Source organism: Sparus aurata, chromosome 11, assembly GCF_900880675.1.
Source record: "Sparus aurata chromosome 11, fSpaAur1.1, whole genome shotgun sequence".
Taxonomy (NCBI): domain Eukaryota; kingdom Metazoa; phylum Chordata; class Actinopteri; order Spariformes; family Sparidae; genus Sparus; species Sparus aurata.
In genome coordinates, this window is record NC_044197.1 from 32047699 (window position 1) to 32068660 (window position 20962).

A 20962-nucleotide genomic window follows, 5' to 3' on the forward strand; every position below is an offset into this window, starting at 1 on the left:
CATCCGGCGCCTCAGGAGGGGGAAACAGTGGGGAGCTGTTGACCTCGACTGGGGACATTGTCGGGCAGTGGAAGGAATACTTCTAGGATCTCCTCCCACTGACACGCCTTCCATAGAGGAAGCAGTGGCTGGGGACTCAGAGGTTGACTCATTCATCACTCAAGCCTAAGTCACTGAGGTAGTCCGGAAGCTCGATAGTGAGATCCGCCCAGAGTACCTCAAGTCTCTGGATGTTGTGGGGCTGTCTTGGCTGACACGTCTCTCCAGCATTGCGTGGCAGTCGGAGACAGTGCCTCTGGACTGGGATGGTGGTCCCCCTATTCAAAAAGGGGGACCGGAGGGTGTGTTCCAACTATCGGGGGATCACACACCTCAGCCTCCCTGGGAAAGTCTATTCCAGGGTACTGGAGAAGTGAATTCAGCCGATGGTCAAACCTCGGATTCAGGGGGAACAATGTGGTTTTCATCCTGGCCGTGGGAACACTGGACCAGATCTATTCTCTCCGCAGGGTACTCGAGGGCTCATGGGAGTTTGCCCAACCAGCCCACATGTGTTTTGTGAACTTGGAAAAAGCATTCAACCGTGTCCCTCATGGCAGTCTGTGGGAGGTGCTCCGGTAGTACGGGGTTGGAGGCCCTCTACTAAGGGCTGTACGGTCGCTGTACAAACAGAGCAGGAGCTTGGTTCGCATTGCCGGAAGTAAGTAAGACCTGTTCCCAGTGCATGTTGGACTCCGACAGGGCTGCCCTTTGTCACTGGTTCTGTTCATTATTTTTATGGAAAGAATTTCTAGGCCGGAGGGGCCCGTGGCAGGTTCGGCATCTCTGATTGATTGCAGATGATGTGGTCTTGTTGGCTTCTTTGAGCCAGGACCTCCAGCATGTCCTGGGGCGGTTTGTAGCCGAGTGTGAAGCAGCTTGTCAGGCGGATCGGTGCAGCGGCCGCAGTAATAACGCAGTATCGGTCTGTCATGGTGAAGAGAGAGCAGAGCCGAAAGGCAAAGCTCTTGATTTAATAGTCAATCTATGTTCCTACCCTCACCTATGGCTATGAACTTTGGGTCATGACCAAAAGAATAAAATCCTGGATACAAGCAGCCGAAATAAGTTTCCTCTGGAGGGTGGTGGGGCGCTCCCTTATGGATAGGGTAAGGAGTGCGCAGTGGTTAAAGCGCATGCCATATACGCAGCCAACCCTGGTTTGATTCCAGCCAGAGGTCCTTTGCTGCATGTCACATCCCCCTCTCTCTCCTGTATTACCTCTCTGTCTACTGCTTGATAAAGGTGTTGGTGATAGGGTGAGGAGCTCTGTCACCCGGGAGGAGCTCAGTGAGAGCCGCTGCTCCTCCAAGTTGAAAGGAGACAGCTGAGGTGGCTCAGGCATCTGTTTCAGATGCCCCCAGGACGACTCCCTCAGCATGTGTTCCTGGCACGTCCCGCCAGGGGGAGACCCCGAGGAAGACCCAGGACACGGTTGAGTGACTACGTCTCTCTGCTGGCCTGGGAACACCTTGGGAACCTCCCGGAAGAGCTGGAGGAAGTGTCCGGGGAGAGGGAAGAATTCTAAAACTACTAGAACGGCTGTAAACAGTCATTGTGACCGCTAGATTTAAACTTTATCTCTCATGTAAATACCTAATTGAGTGATGAATGAATTCATTGTGTCACGATATTTAAAAAAAATAATTAAAAAATGAAAAAATGTACATTTTAACAAGTTTAATTATTTCATTAATATTCATATCATCACACATAGTACACCATAATTATTGCATATATTTATACAAGATTTTAAAAGAGAAAACTCACAATTAAAAGTAACTTATTTGACTATGAAACATTTTATTTTAACACTTAATAATATATAATAAAAAATAATAATCGGAAAAGCTGGAAACAAGCTGATCTAAACGAAAAAAGGGCTGTTGCGATCTCCGCAGATTACCTCTGCCCTCCTTGCACAGTTACCACACATGGGCTTGTGACGTTTTGTTCCGTTTGCAGCTCTTTCAGACCGGCACTGCCTCCAGTTCTGTGTCTGCTGCTGCGGTTTTTGCTTCCGCTGCTGCCCACCTTGTACCGATTGCAGAGGCACCTTTCCCCTCCATGTGTTCTGCCCTCAGCTCCTCTGCCAGCTGCTGCAGGACTTTCCTCTGGGCTCTCCTGCTGCTGGTGCACTTCTTGAATAAGATGCGGGCATTGAACACAGCCAGGTCGAGGATGTTATTGAAGACTGCCACTGGCCATCTTTCTTTGACGGAGTACGCCCTCGCCATCTGGTCCGGGACATCCACGCCAGGTTACGGGTTAGCAATTTTGGGTGTCTCCTTGAAAACCAAGGAGTTGATTGATCACTTCAAATAAAAAAGACCATACACCCCTGTCTAGAAAAGCTCTGGCTTCTACAGAAACTTAGGGAGGCTAAATTCTGAAGCAAGATTTTGTCAACTTTTACAGAGGTGCAATAGAAAGCATCCTGACTGGAAACATCAAAAACTGCCATGGTTCATCACATCCAGGACAGGAAGACTACAGCAGGTAATTTATACCACCCGGAACATCACTTGTACCCATGTAGGATACTAAAAGTCAACACCCACCCCAGCCACAGTCTGTTCACCCTGCTACTATGTGGCAAAAGATACAGAAGTAGCTTCTCCACACTCCACTCCACGCATAAAATAGGTAATTTTTCTGTGATGTAGCATTTGGGGACTCTTTGCAACCTTGATGTTGTAAAATGGTGAATTAAAGAACCTTGTAGTATTAGGGAATGGAAATTCTTTAATACAAGCAATTCAAAATTGTACAGTTCTTGAGTAAATATACAGAGTTTAGAGTGATTGACAGTGGGCTATATAAATAAAACTGACTTGACTTAAATTGCCACTTTAAATTTAGCCTCATACTCTTCTGCCCTCCATAGACATTGACCAATACTAAATGTACAATATCAAACAACAAGAGAACTGATTTATTTGTCCACTGACTCACAGATAAATACTTGGGAGGAAAAAAAATATAAAATGTGTTAACTTTTTCCTCAGTCATCATCTTCTTCCTCCCCTTCTTCTGTGTCCTCCATCTCCTCTTGCGCAGCTTGCTGCTCCTCCAAAGAGTCTTTCAGCGCCTGCTCCTCCTCCAGTGATGGGTCCAGGGCCTCTGTGATTTCTGGTCCACTGGGATATTCTTTCTGTGGCAGCGAGGGGACAGGTGGGCTGTACCCTTCCCCTGCATACTTCAGACCCCATCCAATATATATGTTCTCAAACTTTCTAAAAGAAGGGATAGCACATGGTTGTGTATAAATTGCAACATTCATTCAGTGTAAGAAATCAATCAAACACAGGATGTCAGATTACTGTGATCATTTCACTTACTTTCCACAAGCATATGCATATGCCCCAGGCCAGAGGTTAGAGCGCAGCACAGCTACTGCATGCTGAGAGGTGAGAGTGGAGGACATCTTAGAGCTCCAGGGAGGGGTGCTGAACATATCTGAAAGACAGAAGTCATAGGTTCATCAACCAAAATAAAATACTGTGCATGCTATTTTTTTCATAAACAGTTTCAACAATATACTGTGGAATTCTGCATAATACACAGCTATTTGCCACTGTGGTCTGAGCTGATGATGGTTGACCTTTTTTTAAAGACCCTGACGCACCAGGCTGACAGGTGGCACGATCAGGGAGCGTTTATGGTCCTAGTTCAGTGTCCCACACAGTTGGCACCAGTTGGTGGCTTTTTCTGTTGACTGACATGTATAATTGGCAGTGGAGCCCGTATATGAGGGAAATCACTCTGACTGAAAAAAATCATGAACATGAACAGAGAAACGGAAAGCCCCCTGAGCCTGTTGCTGCAGTATCCATAATGTCATGCCATTTAGAGCAGTTTCTTCCTATTTTTTGCCTCATCCTCTCTACCAGATCCACTTGCAATTTTTATTCAAACATTTTCTTGATTAGAAGCAGCTAGAGTGGTGTAAAAAAACCCACTGCTTTATCATAACAACAGTTTGTACATCTACTAGGGCTGTCAAACGATTAATTTTTGTAATCGCGATTAATTGCATTTTGTCCATAGTTAACTTGCGATTAATCGCAAATTAATCGCAATTTTTTTTTCTGTTCTAAATGTACCTTTATGTATTTTGTTCATGTTCTTAATACTTTTAACAACAAAAGAAAGGGCAAATATGCTTTCTTTATGAAAATGTTTATTCAATGCTTCAGATCATGCAGGAAAATAAAAGGCTCAAAAAATATCCCCTCACCCTAAATGGGATCAAAACATGGTGATGTCAGCTTTTGACGAGGGGGGCGGTGGGCTCTCTGCATCTGCCGTGTGTTTGGCTTGCAAATGATATCTGAGACTTGACGTACTTCAATGGTAACTCATTTTATGTCGACAGTACGTGCAGATAACTTTTGTACTATAACCTGAACCATCTGGCAGTGTTTTGAAAGTGAATTTGCGGTTCATAAGTCCTTTCTCAATTTACATTCACTTTCGCTTTTCAGTCCACCGTGTCTTTCCTGAACGCCAGCCCTGCTTCTTCTTCTGATTCCCTTTCTTATTCTTCTGCCACCCTCTGGATCAAGACTACAGGTGAATCTGACGGCTGTAAATCAAACAATGCTCGTTAATTTTTTTTTAAATACCGAGCGTTAATCATGCGTGAAAAAATTTTACGGCGTTAAGAGGATGTTGCGTTAACGAGTTATTAACGCGTTCACTTTGACAGCCCTAATATCTACAGTTCTGAGGCTTCTGGTTTCTTGTTTTGTATGGCTAATACAGACAAGTTGTTCTTCTCATGCAGTCCTGCCAGCTGTTGTCTTTGTCTGAATGTAGCTTTTTGGCGATGACACAAGCGCCGTGAAGCGACAGAAGAGTCCACCTTTGTTGCCATTAGTTCTCTGACATTGGTTGGATGTGTCTGGGTTGTTTAACTTGCCATGTGCCCAACATGTGAGAACTGAGCATGGTTAACAGAGAACTTATGTAGGAAAGCAGGGGCTACTTGATAGTATCTGAGTTCTCTAAATTACAGACCATCACCAGCAGAGAACATACTGATGAACAGTGAGATGAACAACATGACCTTATAGAAACCAAATTCATCTTAATAGGGTGTAGTGTAAAGTTTATATGTATTGCCCCTTTAGCTATTCAAATAGTGTTACAGGTTTTTTATATTTCAATATGGAGTTCTAACATGAAGCCTGGGTCTAGTCTCCTTTCTTTGTTTTTACCCCTTTTACCTTTTTGGTTTCTTTGAAAGTTTTGAAAAAATTATATTTATTTTAAATGTTATTTTTAAATCAGGAAACAATGTAAAAAAAAGTTGTACCACATTTCCATGTCACTACCAAATCAGTGTAGGTTTCAGTCTATGGGCTGAGACTGAATTAAGCCACACCTACACTGCATTTTGGATCAGGAGGTATGCCTGACCTCTCATAGCCACATGGTGAGTAGATAGGGCCCATCACTTGTTTATTTTGTCAAGTGATTTTAAGTGACCTTTCATGACTTTATTAGTTTACATGGAGAGATTAACATGAGCTATCAGCAAATATTGCTTAAGGTGCAGTCTACAATTCTAGCGTTAGATGTAGTTATGATAGTGTTTGATTTAATTTACAATAAATCTAATGAATCCTTAATTTTTAAATCAGTATGAACAATTTTATGCTGTTTAAAAAGAAGAGGTGGTTTCAAAATATACTGAATCAATATATAAATATAATATAATCAATAAATTATACTCATGATTTACCAAATTTTGGAAAAAGAAAAATCTTCTAAAATGTTATGAAAATACAATATGACAATTACTAAAACAGCATATTTTGGATATATAAGATTAGCATACAAAAAAAGTTTTGGGGGACACATTTTTTTCAAGATGTTTCTCTGAGAAATTGCGTAGTTTTCCATTCAGTAATCAATGTGCTGTAAAGAACATAACAGGATCAGGATGTGAGAGGAGGAGGAGAGAATCGCCTTTTAGTGGCAGTGGCAGAAAGTCACATAAGGGGCAATACTCTCTGCCTAAGGTGTTTACACGAAGGTGAATAAGATGACATTTACTGTCCTAATAAAATTCAAAGTGTCACTGTCCTGGGAAAGGCATGATCAACCCAAACCTAAGGGCGTCATTGTTTTAGGAAGAAATGATTGATGTCTTTTGTAATTAATCCCCTCTCTGTTCTGTATTTAAGTCAGTAACATTTTGAGGACTGGAGAGAACATTCTGAAACTTCTCTCCATGCAGCATGTATTAAAGAGATCAGATTCATCATGCTGAATCTAAAATTCTTCGGCGACTTAGCAATTCTGCCTCACAAAGGAGAATTTCCACTACAGTTTCCAATTCTGATTTTTCATGAATTCTGTAGTCCATATAAGAGTAATGGGTGAGAGCACAGGTGGCTCAGGTTTAGCATTAACACACAGCACCCATTTATCAGCTTGAATTTGAGATCACTTTTTGTTTTTGTTTCTATTTATATCAAAAAACCTTCAAATTTTCATTATTCCGGTTGAGCAAATACACCACATTTATTAGATTAATGAAAACGTACTCTATTATTTAATATTGCTGAAACAATAGGACCAAAGGCCCTTATTTTGACAGGGCAGCAACACTTTTGATATTGATGGGCGAGGAAAGAGCGACCTGAAAGCAACTTAACTGACTTATCTTTGCTGTTTCATTCTAAATTCTCAATGAGGGTTCCAACTTTCTTTCCCCTCCTCACTTCTGTTATCTGGATTTTGGCTGCAGGACAGTCAGTGGACACTGACAGGAAAGGCAAAGTCTGACCTGCATCTTGGGAAAGGGGTGTGAGCAGAGGGGGTCCAACTTCTGGCTCTGGCTCATCAGGCTCCTCTTCCTTTTCCTCAACTTCTCCTTCTTCATTGGAGTCTTCTCCTGGTCTCACAGCCAGGTTCACCCAAGTACAACGGCCCTAAAAAAGTGCATATGCACACATGAAATAAGCACATGTACAAATGATCTCAAAAAATGGTCAGTGCACCTGCTTTGATCAGACTTGCAGACCTGCTTAAGGATGTGCTGAACATGATGCACCCAGAAGGATAAAGACTCCACCATCTCAGCAACTGGTCTGCCCTCAAAATCAGTATTCACTTCGTAGCTGTCCCTCGGTGCCTCGTCTTCTTCCTCACCTTCCTCTTCCCCAGCCTGGAAAAAGCCCTGGGGGCTGACCTGGGTGCCGGCAGAGATCCGAGCAATCTGTGCTCTCAGATAGTTGGCTTCATTCCCAGGAAAAGGTGGGTAGCTCACAACTGGGCTATCCAGCCTGCCCGTGAAGAATTTACGGATTTGGCGAGCAACAGTGATCTGTGCCGGAGTGACTGATGGGAGCTTCACCCAAGGAAGACCAGGGTCTTGGCACACATAGTAAACAAACTTGTTAGCACCTGTTCCTCTGGCCTCCTTTGGCACCACTGGTGGTGGTTTGTAAGTTGACTGAGGAAGTGGATCTGTCTGAAAATAAAGCAACAGGACAAGACCAATTAATTTCCCTTCTTTACCTTTAACAGATACCAGTGACAGGTTTGTCTTTTTTTTACATTTTCAAAAGACTTAATTAAAATAATATGTGTATATACAGTGTGTGTGTACATTTATATATGTACATATAACTGTATATGTATATATATGTATATGTATATGTACATATATATATACACATATGCATACATATATATCAAATTCAACAAATTTGTGTTGAACATTGTAAATGGAAGGTGCAAATAGAAAAGATATCAATAAAATACAAAAAAATTAATTACAAGCGCCTTCGTGCATCTTCTACGCACCTAGGGTGTGCAAAAGCTGTACCCTACAACTCTAAATATAACAGAGAGTCTAAACTTGTTGTCCAAACATCTGTCCAAAATTTGGCAGTGAAGTTACAACTGAAGATGAGATGAGTGAGTGATTTAGCTTCATGTGATATTCAGATAGGTGGTCTGGTTGTGAGGCTTGTTGGATATACTGCCAAATTCCTGGAAACCACACGGTAGACTACTTATGGTAGTGAAAAGAACATTAGTTAACAGGCAACAGCTCCGGTGAATATTCCTGCAGTCAGCATGTCAACTGCATGCTCCATCAAAACTTCTGAAAAATCTGAAAAATGTGGCTGTGTGAAAAACCTGCACATTTGAGAGTGGTCTTCATTGTTACCAGTATAAAGCACACCTGCAAATTCATCATGCTGCTTAATCAGCATCTTGGTGTGCCACAGCTGTCAAGTGGAAGGATTATCTTGGCTGTGATCAAAAACTGAGAGAAATATTTTTTGGGTGATAAAATGTCTTAAATCTTCAATTTATGAAAAATAGGCGTTGAGTTGTTGAGTTTTGTACAAAGTGACTTACAATAAATGCATTCAACTAGAGTTGATTGCTTCAGGCTTCATGTTCAACAGATTTACAGCCAACAGTTATACAAAAAAACAGCAAAGCAGGTGCAAATGGAAATAATCTGCAGGGGGCTTGTTTCTCTGACTGAATAATACAGTGGAAATTACAGCTAATAGAAACAAGGAGGCTTCAGTTCTTCTTAAATATGATCAAATATACAAAGAGGAACATCTGATTAAGGGCCTCTCTCTGCAGTTAGGGTAAATAAAGATTCTGTACACTGAACAATTTCCACCTCCTCACCTCATTCTCAGTCAGATGAGTCTCAGCCTTTCTCCCCTCTTCATCAGCTGCTTCCTCATCAGTGCTCTGCTCTTCATCTTCCTCTCCCTCTCTGTACTCAGCTTCAGCAATGATGTAGCTTGTCTCTATTCCCAGAATCTTCCCCCAAAGGCGGCAGCGCATCAGTGCCTGTGACTCAACGAGCTGCTTTAGTGCAAGGAAGACTCTCTGCATCTCCTCTCTGCCCAGACCCACGCCAGCCTGCTCCAGGTAAAAGCCAGTCTCACTCACATTAGGAAGAGATGTTTCCACCTGATGAAGACCAATAAATAGTGTTACATTATGCATATTAAACTCCAGTGTTTCCCACCCATAAATGTGTTCATGATCGCCTATGAACTGTATATTTGGTGACCCATTTTATCATTTTTTACCATTTTTTTAATCAGTTTGAGAGAACCAGGCAAAGTAGCGTTTTACGACAGACTAACTGTAAAATATTTTTTTGCAGCTTAGATCATTTCTATGAGGATTCCAGAACAACATACTAAAAGTCCTAAGAAATCCTAGTTGAGGAAATAAGTTAAATTCTCATCAATCCGAGGTGTGTGCCAGGCAACAATACACCCCAGTGGGGCTATTTTTTTCCTTTACTCCTATCAAAATGAAACTTTACACAATGAAAGTACCCATGAAAAGTATAACTTTTTGTATTAATAGTTTCTTTGAAAATGAATTTCAATATGCAAACGAGCTCTACACTAATCGAATGTGCCCAAAATACACCCAAAAGTAACTTTTTTTGTATTACAAGGTTCTTTTGGAATGAATTTGAATATGCACATGACCTCCACACTTATTGAATATGTCCTAATTTGCAGGCAGAAACACCATTCATATATGACAAATACATCGGCCCAGTCTTCATCTGATCATCTGCAAATGGGTGATGGCAATGCTGCTTTTAGACTGGCCTCTAACCTGAAAACTGCCTGGCTTGGTAGTACCTGCCAGGAATATAACCCCTGCCGGTACAGTCTTCAGAGGGTCATGGAGGAACACAAGCCTCCACACCATGACAAGGTAGCAACAACAGGGAAGGGGTTTTTTTTGGTGTTTTTTATTTTGTTTTATTATTTTTTTTATGTTTTTTTTTTTTTCTTTATCTGACCTGGACCCTCAACCCCTTTTCTGTGGCTCTTGGTTCTGGCACCCCCTATATCAGTTCCTGGTTTGTTCTTTGCTTAGTTCTTCCCCTCTAGGTCATATTCATCTGATAAATCACACAACTGTGAGTTTGTGCAGCTAGTAACACTACATTCTCCGCAAATGGCAGTGCAAGGGAGTCCATGTTTTTGCATGTGCATCTTGTTGTACTGCAGTCTTTCTTGCAACTACAGCGGACTACATCTAGTATTTCTGGTGGTGCCACAGGCTGATCGGTCATTATTGGCATAAATCTCCCATGCAAAACATGCCACCCCCAGTTTTTTGGGTCCATACATTCACTTCCCCCTTTCCACTCCATCATTTGGTAAAAGACCCGAAGACTATGGAACTTTGCAGCTGTTGACGTTGGAGGGAAAGTTTGAGGTTCCATTGGAGATGAGTTCTGAGATACTTTATCACAGAATCGCCTGTATCTCAGCATATCCAGTGATTCATGTTTTTCACCCCATACAGTGATACTAGATCTTTTCACCTGCTGCAATGATGATGCCTTTTCCCACATTTTCCTGTGACTGGCTGAACACCTTAGCTTGTTCGAGAGAGCTAGTGTCATTCTTTACTTTTTTCAGTGCCATTCCCTTTCCTATGCCAAATAGATGAGACGTAGAATCACAGCCTAAAATGGCATGGATAAGGAGGAGATTGTCACACACCTTGGGACCCAGTAACTCCTTCATCTGCTTTATGCACCATATCCATATCGTTTTTGTTGCTTTCTTTGGTTCTGGTGCCAGAAACAGCTCCTGTACACTCAGATCAGCATGATGCAACAAGAGTACTAACAAGTCTGTGTCATCACCTACTAAGACTGTCTTTTGTTCTGGCAGAGGCAATGGCAGTTTAGACAATGAGCACATCTGCATCGTGCTTTGCATGGTCTGTGATACACCCAGCTCTCTCAAGTTTATTACTGAGATAAACCAAGAACCGTTGTCTGTTTTCCTTATTGTTAAGGAGCTGGTCCTTTTTGGATTGGATGATCATGTCACCAGAGAAGTGTAAAGTCACACCGGTAGTAACACCTGTTCGACGCAGTTGAATGGCGTCTTTTATTGTTGGTTTTTCTTTGTAGCCATCAAAGACTTTGTCAGTAGCCATACCATATTTCTGTGTGACATATCTGACATACATTTCACACACACTGTCATAAGTGGACCCTTGTGGCCATGGTAGACAATGTAGTAATGCACCCCCGTCAAGGACATGCTGGACATCACTGCTGGGTTGTCTTTGCTGCTGCTCAATAGATTTCCAGAGGGCATTGGCAAGAATTGCCTTGTTTGCCTGTAGGGGGAGGTAGGATGATTCAAACAAAGCAGGCGGGTGACTGCAGAGTTCATACTTGAACAGTGATGGCAAATCTTCGCAACGGTCTCTTACTGCTACAAGCCACTGGAATAACAGCTGTGGATCCACTACCACTGTCACTCCTTTGATTTTGACAGTTGATCTCGATTCAAGTGTCACTGCTTGGTTGGCTTTCCTGAAGGTGAATTCCTCCACTGGCTTCCCTACCATAGACTCCAAAATCTTGCACCCAATTTCCCTTGATTTCTCAACATTGACTCCGAGCTGGGCTGGGCAGGTCTTTATGTTGGTCGCTGGTCTCATATGAGACACCCGTGAAGGACTGCATTGCATTGTTGATGTTTGCGCATGCTGGCATTGAGAAGACCCACACCAAGCGTTGAGTCTCTGTAAATCCTTTTCCTCTTTTTAAGCCTTCATGTGTTTTTACACTTCTCATGAGCACCTGCTCAATAATGAGATCAGTGGACAGTCCAGCCCAATACCTGTTGCTCTGCCTCACTACGTGAAATCCCTCCTAAGATTTATTGTGGACATTTGGATGTGTTTCAGGTAGGGCTGTCATCATTTGCAGGTATACAAAGGCTGACTTTGCATATAGCCTGTTACCAGAAGCGGCAAAGTAAGGCAGCATATCATGAACACACTGAAGGTGCAATCTCCAGTTGCCTGTCCTCTCAGCTTTGAAGAAGTTTCTCAGAATATCAATCATGCCCATGTACTGCAGCCAAAGCTGTACTGTCCTCATATGCATTTTTTCCTTCTTGTTGTTGAGTGCACTCTGGATTCTTTCCAAAACCTCAGCAGAACAAAGTTCTTCCATCAGCATATTAAAGGGCATGACTTGGTCATAAAGCTCACTTGCAATACTCAAGTCAGTTGTGACTGTTTCTTGGGTATCGGGAACTTCCTCATCGGGCTCAGTATCAGCAGCAGGCGTCATCTCAACTGGAGATTGTTCTAATGTGTCTTTGGTTGGTAGTGGCAAATTGTAAGCATCAGCCAGCAATGTGGTGTTAAGTGCGGCATCCACTAGCATGTGACCATGAACTGCCCTGGACACAGCCTTGCCAGACATCATGTGGCACACTGTATTTCCAGCATATACCACCCCTAGTAGCTCCTCCAGTCTAGACCCTGCTATTAAATGTCCAATGCTACCCAAGAAGCTCATTTGCATGTGAAATCCCCCAAGCCTGAGGACTATTCGCTTGAGTTCATCGTTGCTTGGCTGAGACTGGATAATGGGCAAGGCTTTCCAGAAAAGGGGTTGGTCGAACGTCAGAACAGGGGTCACATCAAACTGCAGAGCTTGAGTTGCCACAAACCTCAATGTTGTGTATATGCAGGATTCATCACTGGGATCGAGAGCAATCATTGGAAGGAATGTTACTGAAGCCCCTACAGGGTGTTCACCTAGATGCAGCATTGGCATCATACCAGACCATGATGGCCTTTGAGAGTGAAGGAGTAGGGATGTCTTCTGCAAAACATCCAGCTGTGATGTTTTGTTATCTGCTGGCAACAGAGCCAGTGGCTGATACACAATAGGTTCACTTATAGGAGGAATCTTAAAGTACTGAATGTTTATGCTACCAACCACAGCAATATACAGCAGTCACTTGGATCTTTGGAACAGGTTTGTTTTGTTGCATTCCTGGTGTAATACAAGCTACAACAGTTAGTTCCAACCACATAATTTGATTGGACAAGAGACATTCCATGAGTTCTGATATAGAGTATAACTGCACTGGGTCTTTTTACAGACATATCACTCCGCTGCGCAGGCGCTCTAATTACCATTAATTAACGTTACATCAGTTGCCAACTTGTCTTGGATTGTGGCAAACTATGCACTGCAAAGATGGACATATTTCCACAAATTACATTTAATTTAAATTACGAACGGTCAGACTCAGAGGAGGATGAAGGGAAGGAGAGAAGCCAGGAAACATCAGCCCAACCAGGTGTGTTGATATGACATCAGGTGACCTCGACAAATTAGAGAAGAGCAAAAATGAAGCCAACACTGTAAAGCAGACAACCTAGGCTCTGAACTGCCTTCAGACTTGGCTGAAAAATATCCAGGTCAACTTTCAGTCAGTTAGTCAGAGCGAGCTGAACACAGTGTTTAGGTAGTTTTATGGATCGATCCGGTACCATGGTAATTAAAACTTAAAAGGTAACCTTCACCGTCGGGAATTTTACCGTGGTTTACCATGACACCGGTAACCATTACATACCAAGTACAGCATCAGCAGCTTCCTGAGTCTTTGGGCTGGATTAAATCGTTACATCAACAAACCTCCGGTGAGCTGTTGATGGAACTTAATGCAGGACCCAGAGTTTATACCAGCTAACAATGTGTTCAAAGGAGTCGTCAAAGAGATAAGAAGGGCAGGGAAGGACAGAACAACACACCATCCCCCGATCTCACCTGAAGACCAGCGCATCTTAAAATACTCTGCAGCACTGAGCCCAGACAATCCGAAAGGCTTACTGAACAAGATCTGGTATGATATTCCATTGCACTTTGGACGCAGGGGCAAAGGGGGAAAATCGGGATCTCAAACCTGACTCATTCATCCTTAAATGTGACGACAATTGAGCAAAATATTTCACCATGACGTTCAACGAAGAAATGAGTAGAGACAGAGAAAACGAGAGGGGCGCTATGCATGAGGAGCGATGAAATGCGCTCTGCCCAGTAACGTCGCTCGAAAAATATCTAAAGAAAATTCCGCCTGATGCAAAGGCCCTGTATCTACAGCCGAGGAGGGCATCAGTGGCGACAGACAGCTTGCTGGTATACCGCCATTCCCCTGGGAGTAAAGCAGCTGTCACAGATGTTACCCAGGATGTGCAAAGAGGCAGGGACACACACGTCTTACACGAACCACAGCCTGAGAGCCACTGCCATACAGAAACTGTCTGATGCGGTACTCGAGGCGAGGGAGATCATGGCAGTGAGTGGACATAGGTGAGATGCTTTTGATTCATAGATACTGTGTCGTAGTCTGAACATAAAATACATAACTTAACAAAAACTTGGACGGAAAAGCTTCCTAAATGCTTTCTAAAAAAAGTTACTGGAGACCATCTATGGAGAGCCGGAAATAATGGAGCAACATGCTGTCTGATCGAGCTGTTAATTCATCAGAAACACACATCATGCCACCAAAGCGACTGTCACTGGACTCTTATTTTAGTGGTTGCACAATAAATGGAAACATTCAGATGAATGTAAATGATACAAGTAGCGGTAATATGCAGACACAGTAGCAGTCTGTAGGAAATGTTTGTGTTGCCTGGCAACAGCCTAGTCTCACTTCCAGTTACGGAAACTATTTGTGTTGGCCGAGCCAAATAAATGATTATCTATATAAACAAATCATAATCTCTTGTGGTTTACTACTGTTAACTAATAAAATGTGCTTGTAGAAGTGTTGTATAAAAGCAATATCACACTTGTGGTCGTGCGGTTGTACTGTGTAACAGCACTGGTGTGATTATCTGCGGCACGAGGCCGCATCACACCAGTGCTATTATACAGTACAACCGCACTCCCTCTCGATACACGACTTGGAGCGATGAGCAGAATGTTTTTCGTGGTTAGCGGACATGGCCGAGGACCCCTCTCTCTCCAGACAGGATTCTCAAACCACACCACCAGCACACCTGGGACCCTCGCAAGTTAAAATGAACGCCAGTCAAATTCATTACTAACCAAGAGCTACATGACTAACAAATGTCAACAACTGCAGCTTACAGTTAGGTGAGCGGGCTTGCTGGTAGCCAGCAACATTCCTGTACAGGAATCAACGCCGCTAGTAAGGCAGAAGTAGTAGACCCTCATCGAGCACACTCCTGTAACCAATCATGCTCTTGACTTAGGTTAGGACCTCCTACCTCATTAACATATGGACACAGAAATACAGAAATAAACAAATGTAGGTGAACAGAAATGTAGAAACAAATGTAAAGCATTTATTTATTTATTTAATTATTTATTATTTTATTTATTTATTTATACATTTATTTCAGCATTTATTTATTTATTCATTTATTTATGCATTTGTTTATTTATACATTTATATATTTATTTATGCATTTATTTATTTATTCCTGTATTTATTTATTTATTTATGCATTTATTTATTTATTCCTGTATTTATTTATATATTTATTCATGCATTTATTTATTTATGCATTTGTGCATTTATTTATACTTATGTCAGGTTTAGTCCTCCATAGTGGCCCGCCTGGTCTGAAATACTTCCTAACTACAAAAAGAGAAGCAGTTTTGGTGTCTGGCAAAATTATTCTAAAGAGCTGGAATATCTGGAAAGTGTGTCTATCTGGTTTTTCATCTGTCTCCTGTGTGAGAGTGAATCGATAAGTTGGTAAGAATTACTTCTGCCTGTAATCTTACCAACAACATCAATCATTTGTAAATCTACCAGCCCAAAATGTAATCTCACCACATTACTAATGACTAAGATAGCTATTCTGACTTTCTTTTGATGTCATCTGTGGGGGAATGTCATTAGGTAAGGCTTGGTAGCAAAAAAAAGAAATTAGAAAGCAACAGTAGGCAATTTTTAAGGTCAATATAAGTCTTTTTGTGGCAAGTGACCCAGGTAAGTGTGGCAAGTGACTTCAAATTTATCGTGTTTATGCATAGGTTAACTTACTGAATCGACATGAATGTGTTAGTTATCTGGACCCTGTTTTTTTCTACTTGTGACTTTATGGCTTCTTGGCCATAAGTCAATTAGGCCTAGTGTTGAGATAATTTGCATATTTAAAATTGTTTTTTCCAAGAAACTTGTAAAACAAAAATTGTTGTTGTATTGTTGTCTGGCCTTTCACATCTTGGATTGATGAGAATTAAACATATTTCCTCAACTAGGATTTCTCAGGACTTTTAGTATGTTGTTCTCGACACCTCATAGAAATGATCTATGCTGACAAAAAATCTTTTGCAATTTGTTCTATTTTTTGCCTGGATTATAGTGGACTATTTGCCCTTGCTCCCCCCCCCCCCCCCCCGTCTACTGTAACTGACACATGCTGCATGTCAGTCAGTAGCATGCGTCCTGTAAACACTTTTATTGCAATGCTTAATGTACGCCTGTTGATCCCATTGTTTAGTAAATGCAAGTGCAACCTTGTAAGTGTTACAATGTTATCTGGTGCCATGTTGTTTTTGAAAGTCTTTACACAATGATTGCATGGCTCACTTACTGTAGTAAAATTGGAATCAGGGGTGAAAAGATCCTTAACACAGGTGTGTTCTTTTTAATACATTTTGAGGTGAGACAGTGTAGAGGCAACATTATCATGGTTAACAGGTTTTTAGTTCCCCTTTTGGCCTTACAGGCGGACTGATAGGAATCCAGTTGTGGTCATTTGGCAGGATTGTGTTGAGAATCAGTTTTTCCAGGCATTTCATGACTATTAAGGTGAGAGGTGAGCACCTGGCCGGAAATGATTAGGTTCTGTGGGGTGGGGTTTCTTGGGTACTGGTATGAAAGTGGATGTTTTCTATAGGGTGGGCACTGAAGCAGGCCTGTACATTGAGCAGGGTGTGGTGGTTCCAGGATGGGTGTGGTTGTCAGTACTGCCTTACATTCTTCTAAAGTTTACGGTGTCAAATCATTTGTAGAAGATGTTTAGGTCTTCAGCAATTGAGGCAGGGTCAGTTATAGAAGATAACTTGGGGTTTGGGTCATATCCAATGAGTGTTCTTACTTTTTCAAAGGCTTGTTCCTGGTCCTGAATTCCTGTTCAAATTTCTATTTGTATTTGAGTTTCACCTTGACAATGTCATTCTTCATTTGACGGTTTATTATCTTGAGGGAAACCCAGTCCTGCTGCTGAAAGGCTTTCAGTTCTCTGCCTTGCTTGATATGTTGTGTGATCAATGGATTGGAGTTATATATTGAGAATGATATTTCTTGAAAGTCTTTACTGGAATGGTCGTGGCAGTGCAAAACTTAATGTAGTCTGTGACAATGGAGATTTTATTATTTAAATTAAAATCAAAAATGTCAAATCAAGGACCGTCTCGCACCTTTCCCACAGTTTGTTCTCCCTCCTTACACAAGCACACAAAGAATTGTCCAGAAATTTGATCTTAAATCAGTGGCTAAGTTGCTGGAATCATTATAGACAGTATAATGTCTATAATGATGAAAAAAACAGAGAAACACACCTCAAAACAGAATCAAAACATTGTGGAATCAAAACAAAGAGCTCATCGTTTTGATTCCGCAAATTATTCTTCCACCCTCCGGTTCTCAGCCCATGTCCCGACAGACTGGGCCCCAAATAGTCAATAAAATGCTGTTCAATTAACAGTGATACGTATCCTGGCTTCATGAGATTCACAAAAAAAATGTAAGCCAAAATGCCTATATGCCCTTTTACCAACAAATAAAGACAAATGTGCAGTGTAGGTGTGTGTAGGCAGTACCAGTTCCTCCTCTCTGTCAGCGTCTTCTGGCCGAGAAAACAGCAGGTGCTGCTGCTCAGCCAGCAGCACAGCAGCTGTAATCTGTGGGAGGTCTCGCAGGGTGCTCTGCATGCCTTCAAATATAGCCCGCTTCACATCAAGGCTCATGTCCTCAATCACATCCACCACATTCTGTGGCTGCTCATCCATCACCTTCATCAGCAACCGAGTGAGGTGTTCATAGCTGGAACATTACAGAACAATGTCAGTCAAATGTTCCTGAATGTCCGTCCATTGGGATATAAAATATGTTAAATGATGGTACAGACCACAGGCATCATCCTTGAAGAGTGGTAGCAAAGCATTATTCTATCTTGTATTACTATTGGTTGTGAATATTGGAAGCTCAATTAGGACTATTATGCTTCTATTCAGAATTGGCTATCATTATTAATATTCAGACCTATTCAACATTCAATGATTCCTTAAAATGTTCCCCATCACAATGAATGGTGGAATTTTCAAAAAATCCCACATTTTCACACTTTTAAAACCTAAATAACTCATTAAAGTTGCTCTCCTGGCAATACTTCAACCCCTGAAAAAACTCACACAATTCATTGAGTAGGAAAAGTCAAAAAGCAAAACACAGATAATTAGCTGAACACCTGACTTCTTCTGAACACATATTGTTTCCCAGCACTGTTATCGTAAGGAGATGGAATGCTCCACTGAGCAAGTTGACATGATTGGTTCCTCAGGTTTGTGACATATGAAACTCTGGCTGTCTGAATCAGGTTTTTTTTTTTTTTTTTAAACTGGCCTTAGCAGAAATGCTCAGCCATAACGTTGGTGGGTTATTTTGATCATAAAATTAAAAAAACACCATTCGGAGGTTTACAAGGTTAAAAACTTGATTTACATTGGAGATTGTCTGTAAGGCTGTCAGCTAGAAACTCCATACATCACGTGAAAGATAACATTTCAACTTTCACATGACCTTGGTTTCCAAATGACATGCAATATTTACTTTCATATAAAAAGAGTACTTTGGACCACTGAGCAACATCTGCTGGTGTTTTCTGAAGTCCACAGTCAATGCAGCCATCTGCCAGGAGAGCATGCTTCCTTCTGCTGACAAGCTTTATGGAGATGCTGATTTCATTTTCCAGCAGGACTTGGCACCTGCCCACACTGCCAAAGGTACCAAAAGCTGGTTCAGTGACCATGTTGTTACTGTGCTTGATTGGCCAGCAAACTCGCCTGACCTGAACCAAACAGAGTATCTTTGGGGTATTGTCAAGAGGAAGATGAGAGACACCAGACCCAACAATGCAGATGACCTGAAGGCTGCTATCAAAGCAACCTGGGCTTCCATTACACCTGAGCAGTGCCACAGGCTGATCGCCTCCATGCCACGCGGCATTGATTTACAATTTTATTGATCTTATGTAATATTCTGAGACACTGAAATTTGGGTTTTCATTATATGTAAGCCATAATCATCAAAATTGCAAGGAATGACGGCTTGAAATATTTCACTCTATGTCTGTTGAATCTATATAATGTATGGTTTTCACTTTCTGAAATATATACATATAGTGGTGAACCTCGCCCCATCCTTGCTTGTGAACGACTGAGCCTTTCGGGGATGCTCTTTCTATACCCAATCATGGCACCCACCTGTTTCCAATTAACCTGTTCACCTGTGGAATGTACCAAACAGGTGTTTTTTTAAGCATTTCTCAACTTTCCCAGTCTTTTGTTGCCACCGTCCCAGCAATTTTGGGATGTGTTGCAGGCAACAAATTCAAAATGACTGAATATTTGCAAAAACAATAAAGTTTATCAGTTTTAACATTAAATATCGTGTCTTTGTAGTGTATTCAATAGAATACAAGTTGAAAAGGAATTGCAAATATTGCATTCTGTTTTTACTTACTCTTTTTTACGCCGGGGGGCGTGCCGGCTAAGACGGGCGCGGTAACCGAGGAAACGGGGTTATTGACGGATCATGGAAAAGGACAAACTAACTATCTCGTTCAGGTTCCGCTTTTTTTGTGGAGAACTAGGAGATAATCGAGGGGGGGGGTTCATACAGGGAGCAAAGCAAGCCCAAATGAGCAAGTACACTTACAAGCCCAAAAACCCGCAACCGCGACCAACGATATCTGCAAGCGACTTAACAGAAAAACATGCCTAAAGTTGCTAATAACAAGCGGACTTGGCAACACTGGCCATGAGCTAACACCACAGGTACTCACACGTTCATGTTGCTCTTCGTGCTGCTTTTTAACAGGAAAGCCTTTAAAGAAGATGCAGCCTGAAGACTTTTGTCCTGGATTCCGTTCGAAGTCTCCATCGTTCCTCTGCTTTATATATTTCTTTTATGATTCCGTAGTATTTTTGTCTTTCGTTGACGGTCGGGCAGAGTCAAAGATAAAGCAGGAGCTACACTAAGGCCAAAAACGTTAAAACTTCGAGTTAGCCAGCGTTCAAAATGTATGACCAGTGTCACCGGAAACAGTCTTAGTGTCGAGCCAAACTTCACTGGTTGCTATGGTTACTGTAACAGAATGGTTGCTAGGGCCCCGACAGTAAAATTACTATTGACATCGACAATAATACAAATAATAATAATCATAATAATCATAACAACACTAATAATTATAAACATAATAATAATTATGAATATTATTGCTATGGTTATTAATAATAATAATAATAATAATAATAATAGTAGTAGTATTAATAATAATAATTATAATAATAATAATATTGTGAAGATGATGATGATGATGATGACTATTAATAGCACTCAGTTGAGGCTTACATCTGCATCAAACTGTAGTCACCCTTGGATAGCAGCCATCTAATTATGCCAGATTTTTTTTTTCATCAAAGTCCATGTGTGATTCACTGAAAAGTTAATGAAAATGTGGTTAAATGCCCTGCTCTCGCAAAAAAAAAGAAAGTGAGAAGAAATTCGTGGATCTATCCCTTTATCCAGATCCACAAAAAAAGTCAGTGTGGTCTATTCTCCATCAAAGTTTTTGTGAAAATCTCATGTTTTTGTGTTATCCTGCTGACAAATCAACCAACCAACCAACCAGTCAGTCAACCAATAAACTTGACCTGCAAGTTTGGTCTTTACATTTATTCCTTTATCTAGAAATGATCTATAAGTTGTAGGTAAAATCCATGGCGCAGCCGTAGACCAAGGTTCAGAAGATTCAAGATTCAAGAGGGGTTTATTGTCATTCCAGCCATATGCAC

The 20962-nt window shown here is 41.5% G+C and overlaps 1 protein-coding gene across 1 annotated transcript; it reads right to left on the minus strand.

Moving 5' to 3' along the window:
* Positions 1 to 2764: 2764 nt before the first annotated feature.
* rsph4a (radial spoke head component 4A) lies at positions 2765 to 20251 on the minus strand. Its single transcript, XM_030432271.1, has 7 exons — positions 19951 to 20251; positions 17708 to 17930; positions 8713 to 9003; positions 7076 to 7525; positions 6839 to 6983; positions 3381 to 3498; positions 2765 to 3275 (listed from the first exon to the last, which is right to left on the minus strand). Exons 1-7 carry the CDS (start codon positions 20046 to 20048, stop codon positions 3044 to 3046), a joined length of 1557 nt encoding a protein of 518 aa, XP_030288131.1. The 5' UTR covers positions 20049 to 20251; the 3' UTR covers positions 2765 to 3043.
* Between the last annotated feature and the right edge of the window lie 711 nt (positions 20252 to 20962).

What these genes read in the sequence shown, in the direction of transcription:
- rsph4a (XM_030432271.1), bottom strand. Translation starts at nt 20,048, where the DNA reads ATGGAGACTTCGAACGGAATCCAGGACAAAAGTCTTCAGGCTGCATCT. An exon ending in CTCATCTGACTGAGAATGAG is followed by an intron (nt 7,526 to 8,712) that starts GTGAGGAGGTGG and finishes CTTTATTTTCAG; the next exon opens with ACAGATCCACTTCCTCAGTC. An exon ending in TTCAGCACATCCTTAAGCAG is followed by an intron (nt 6,984 to 7,075) that starts GTCTGCAAGTCT and finishes GCACTTTTTTAG; the next exon opens with GGCCGTTGTACTTGGGTGAA.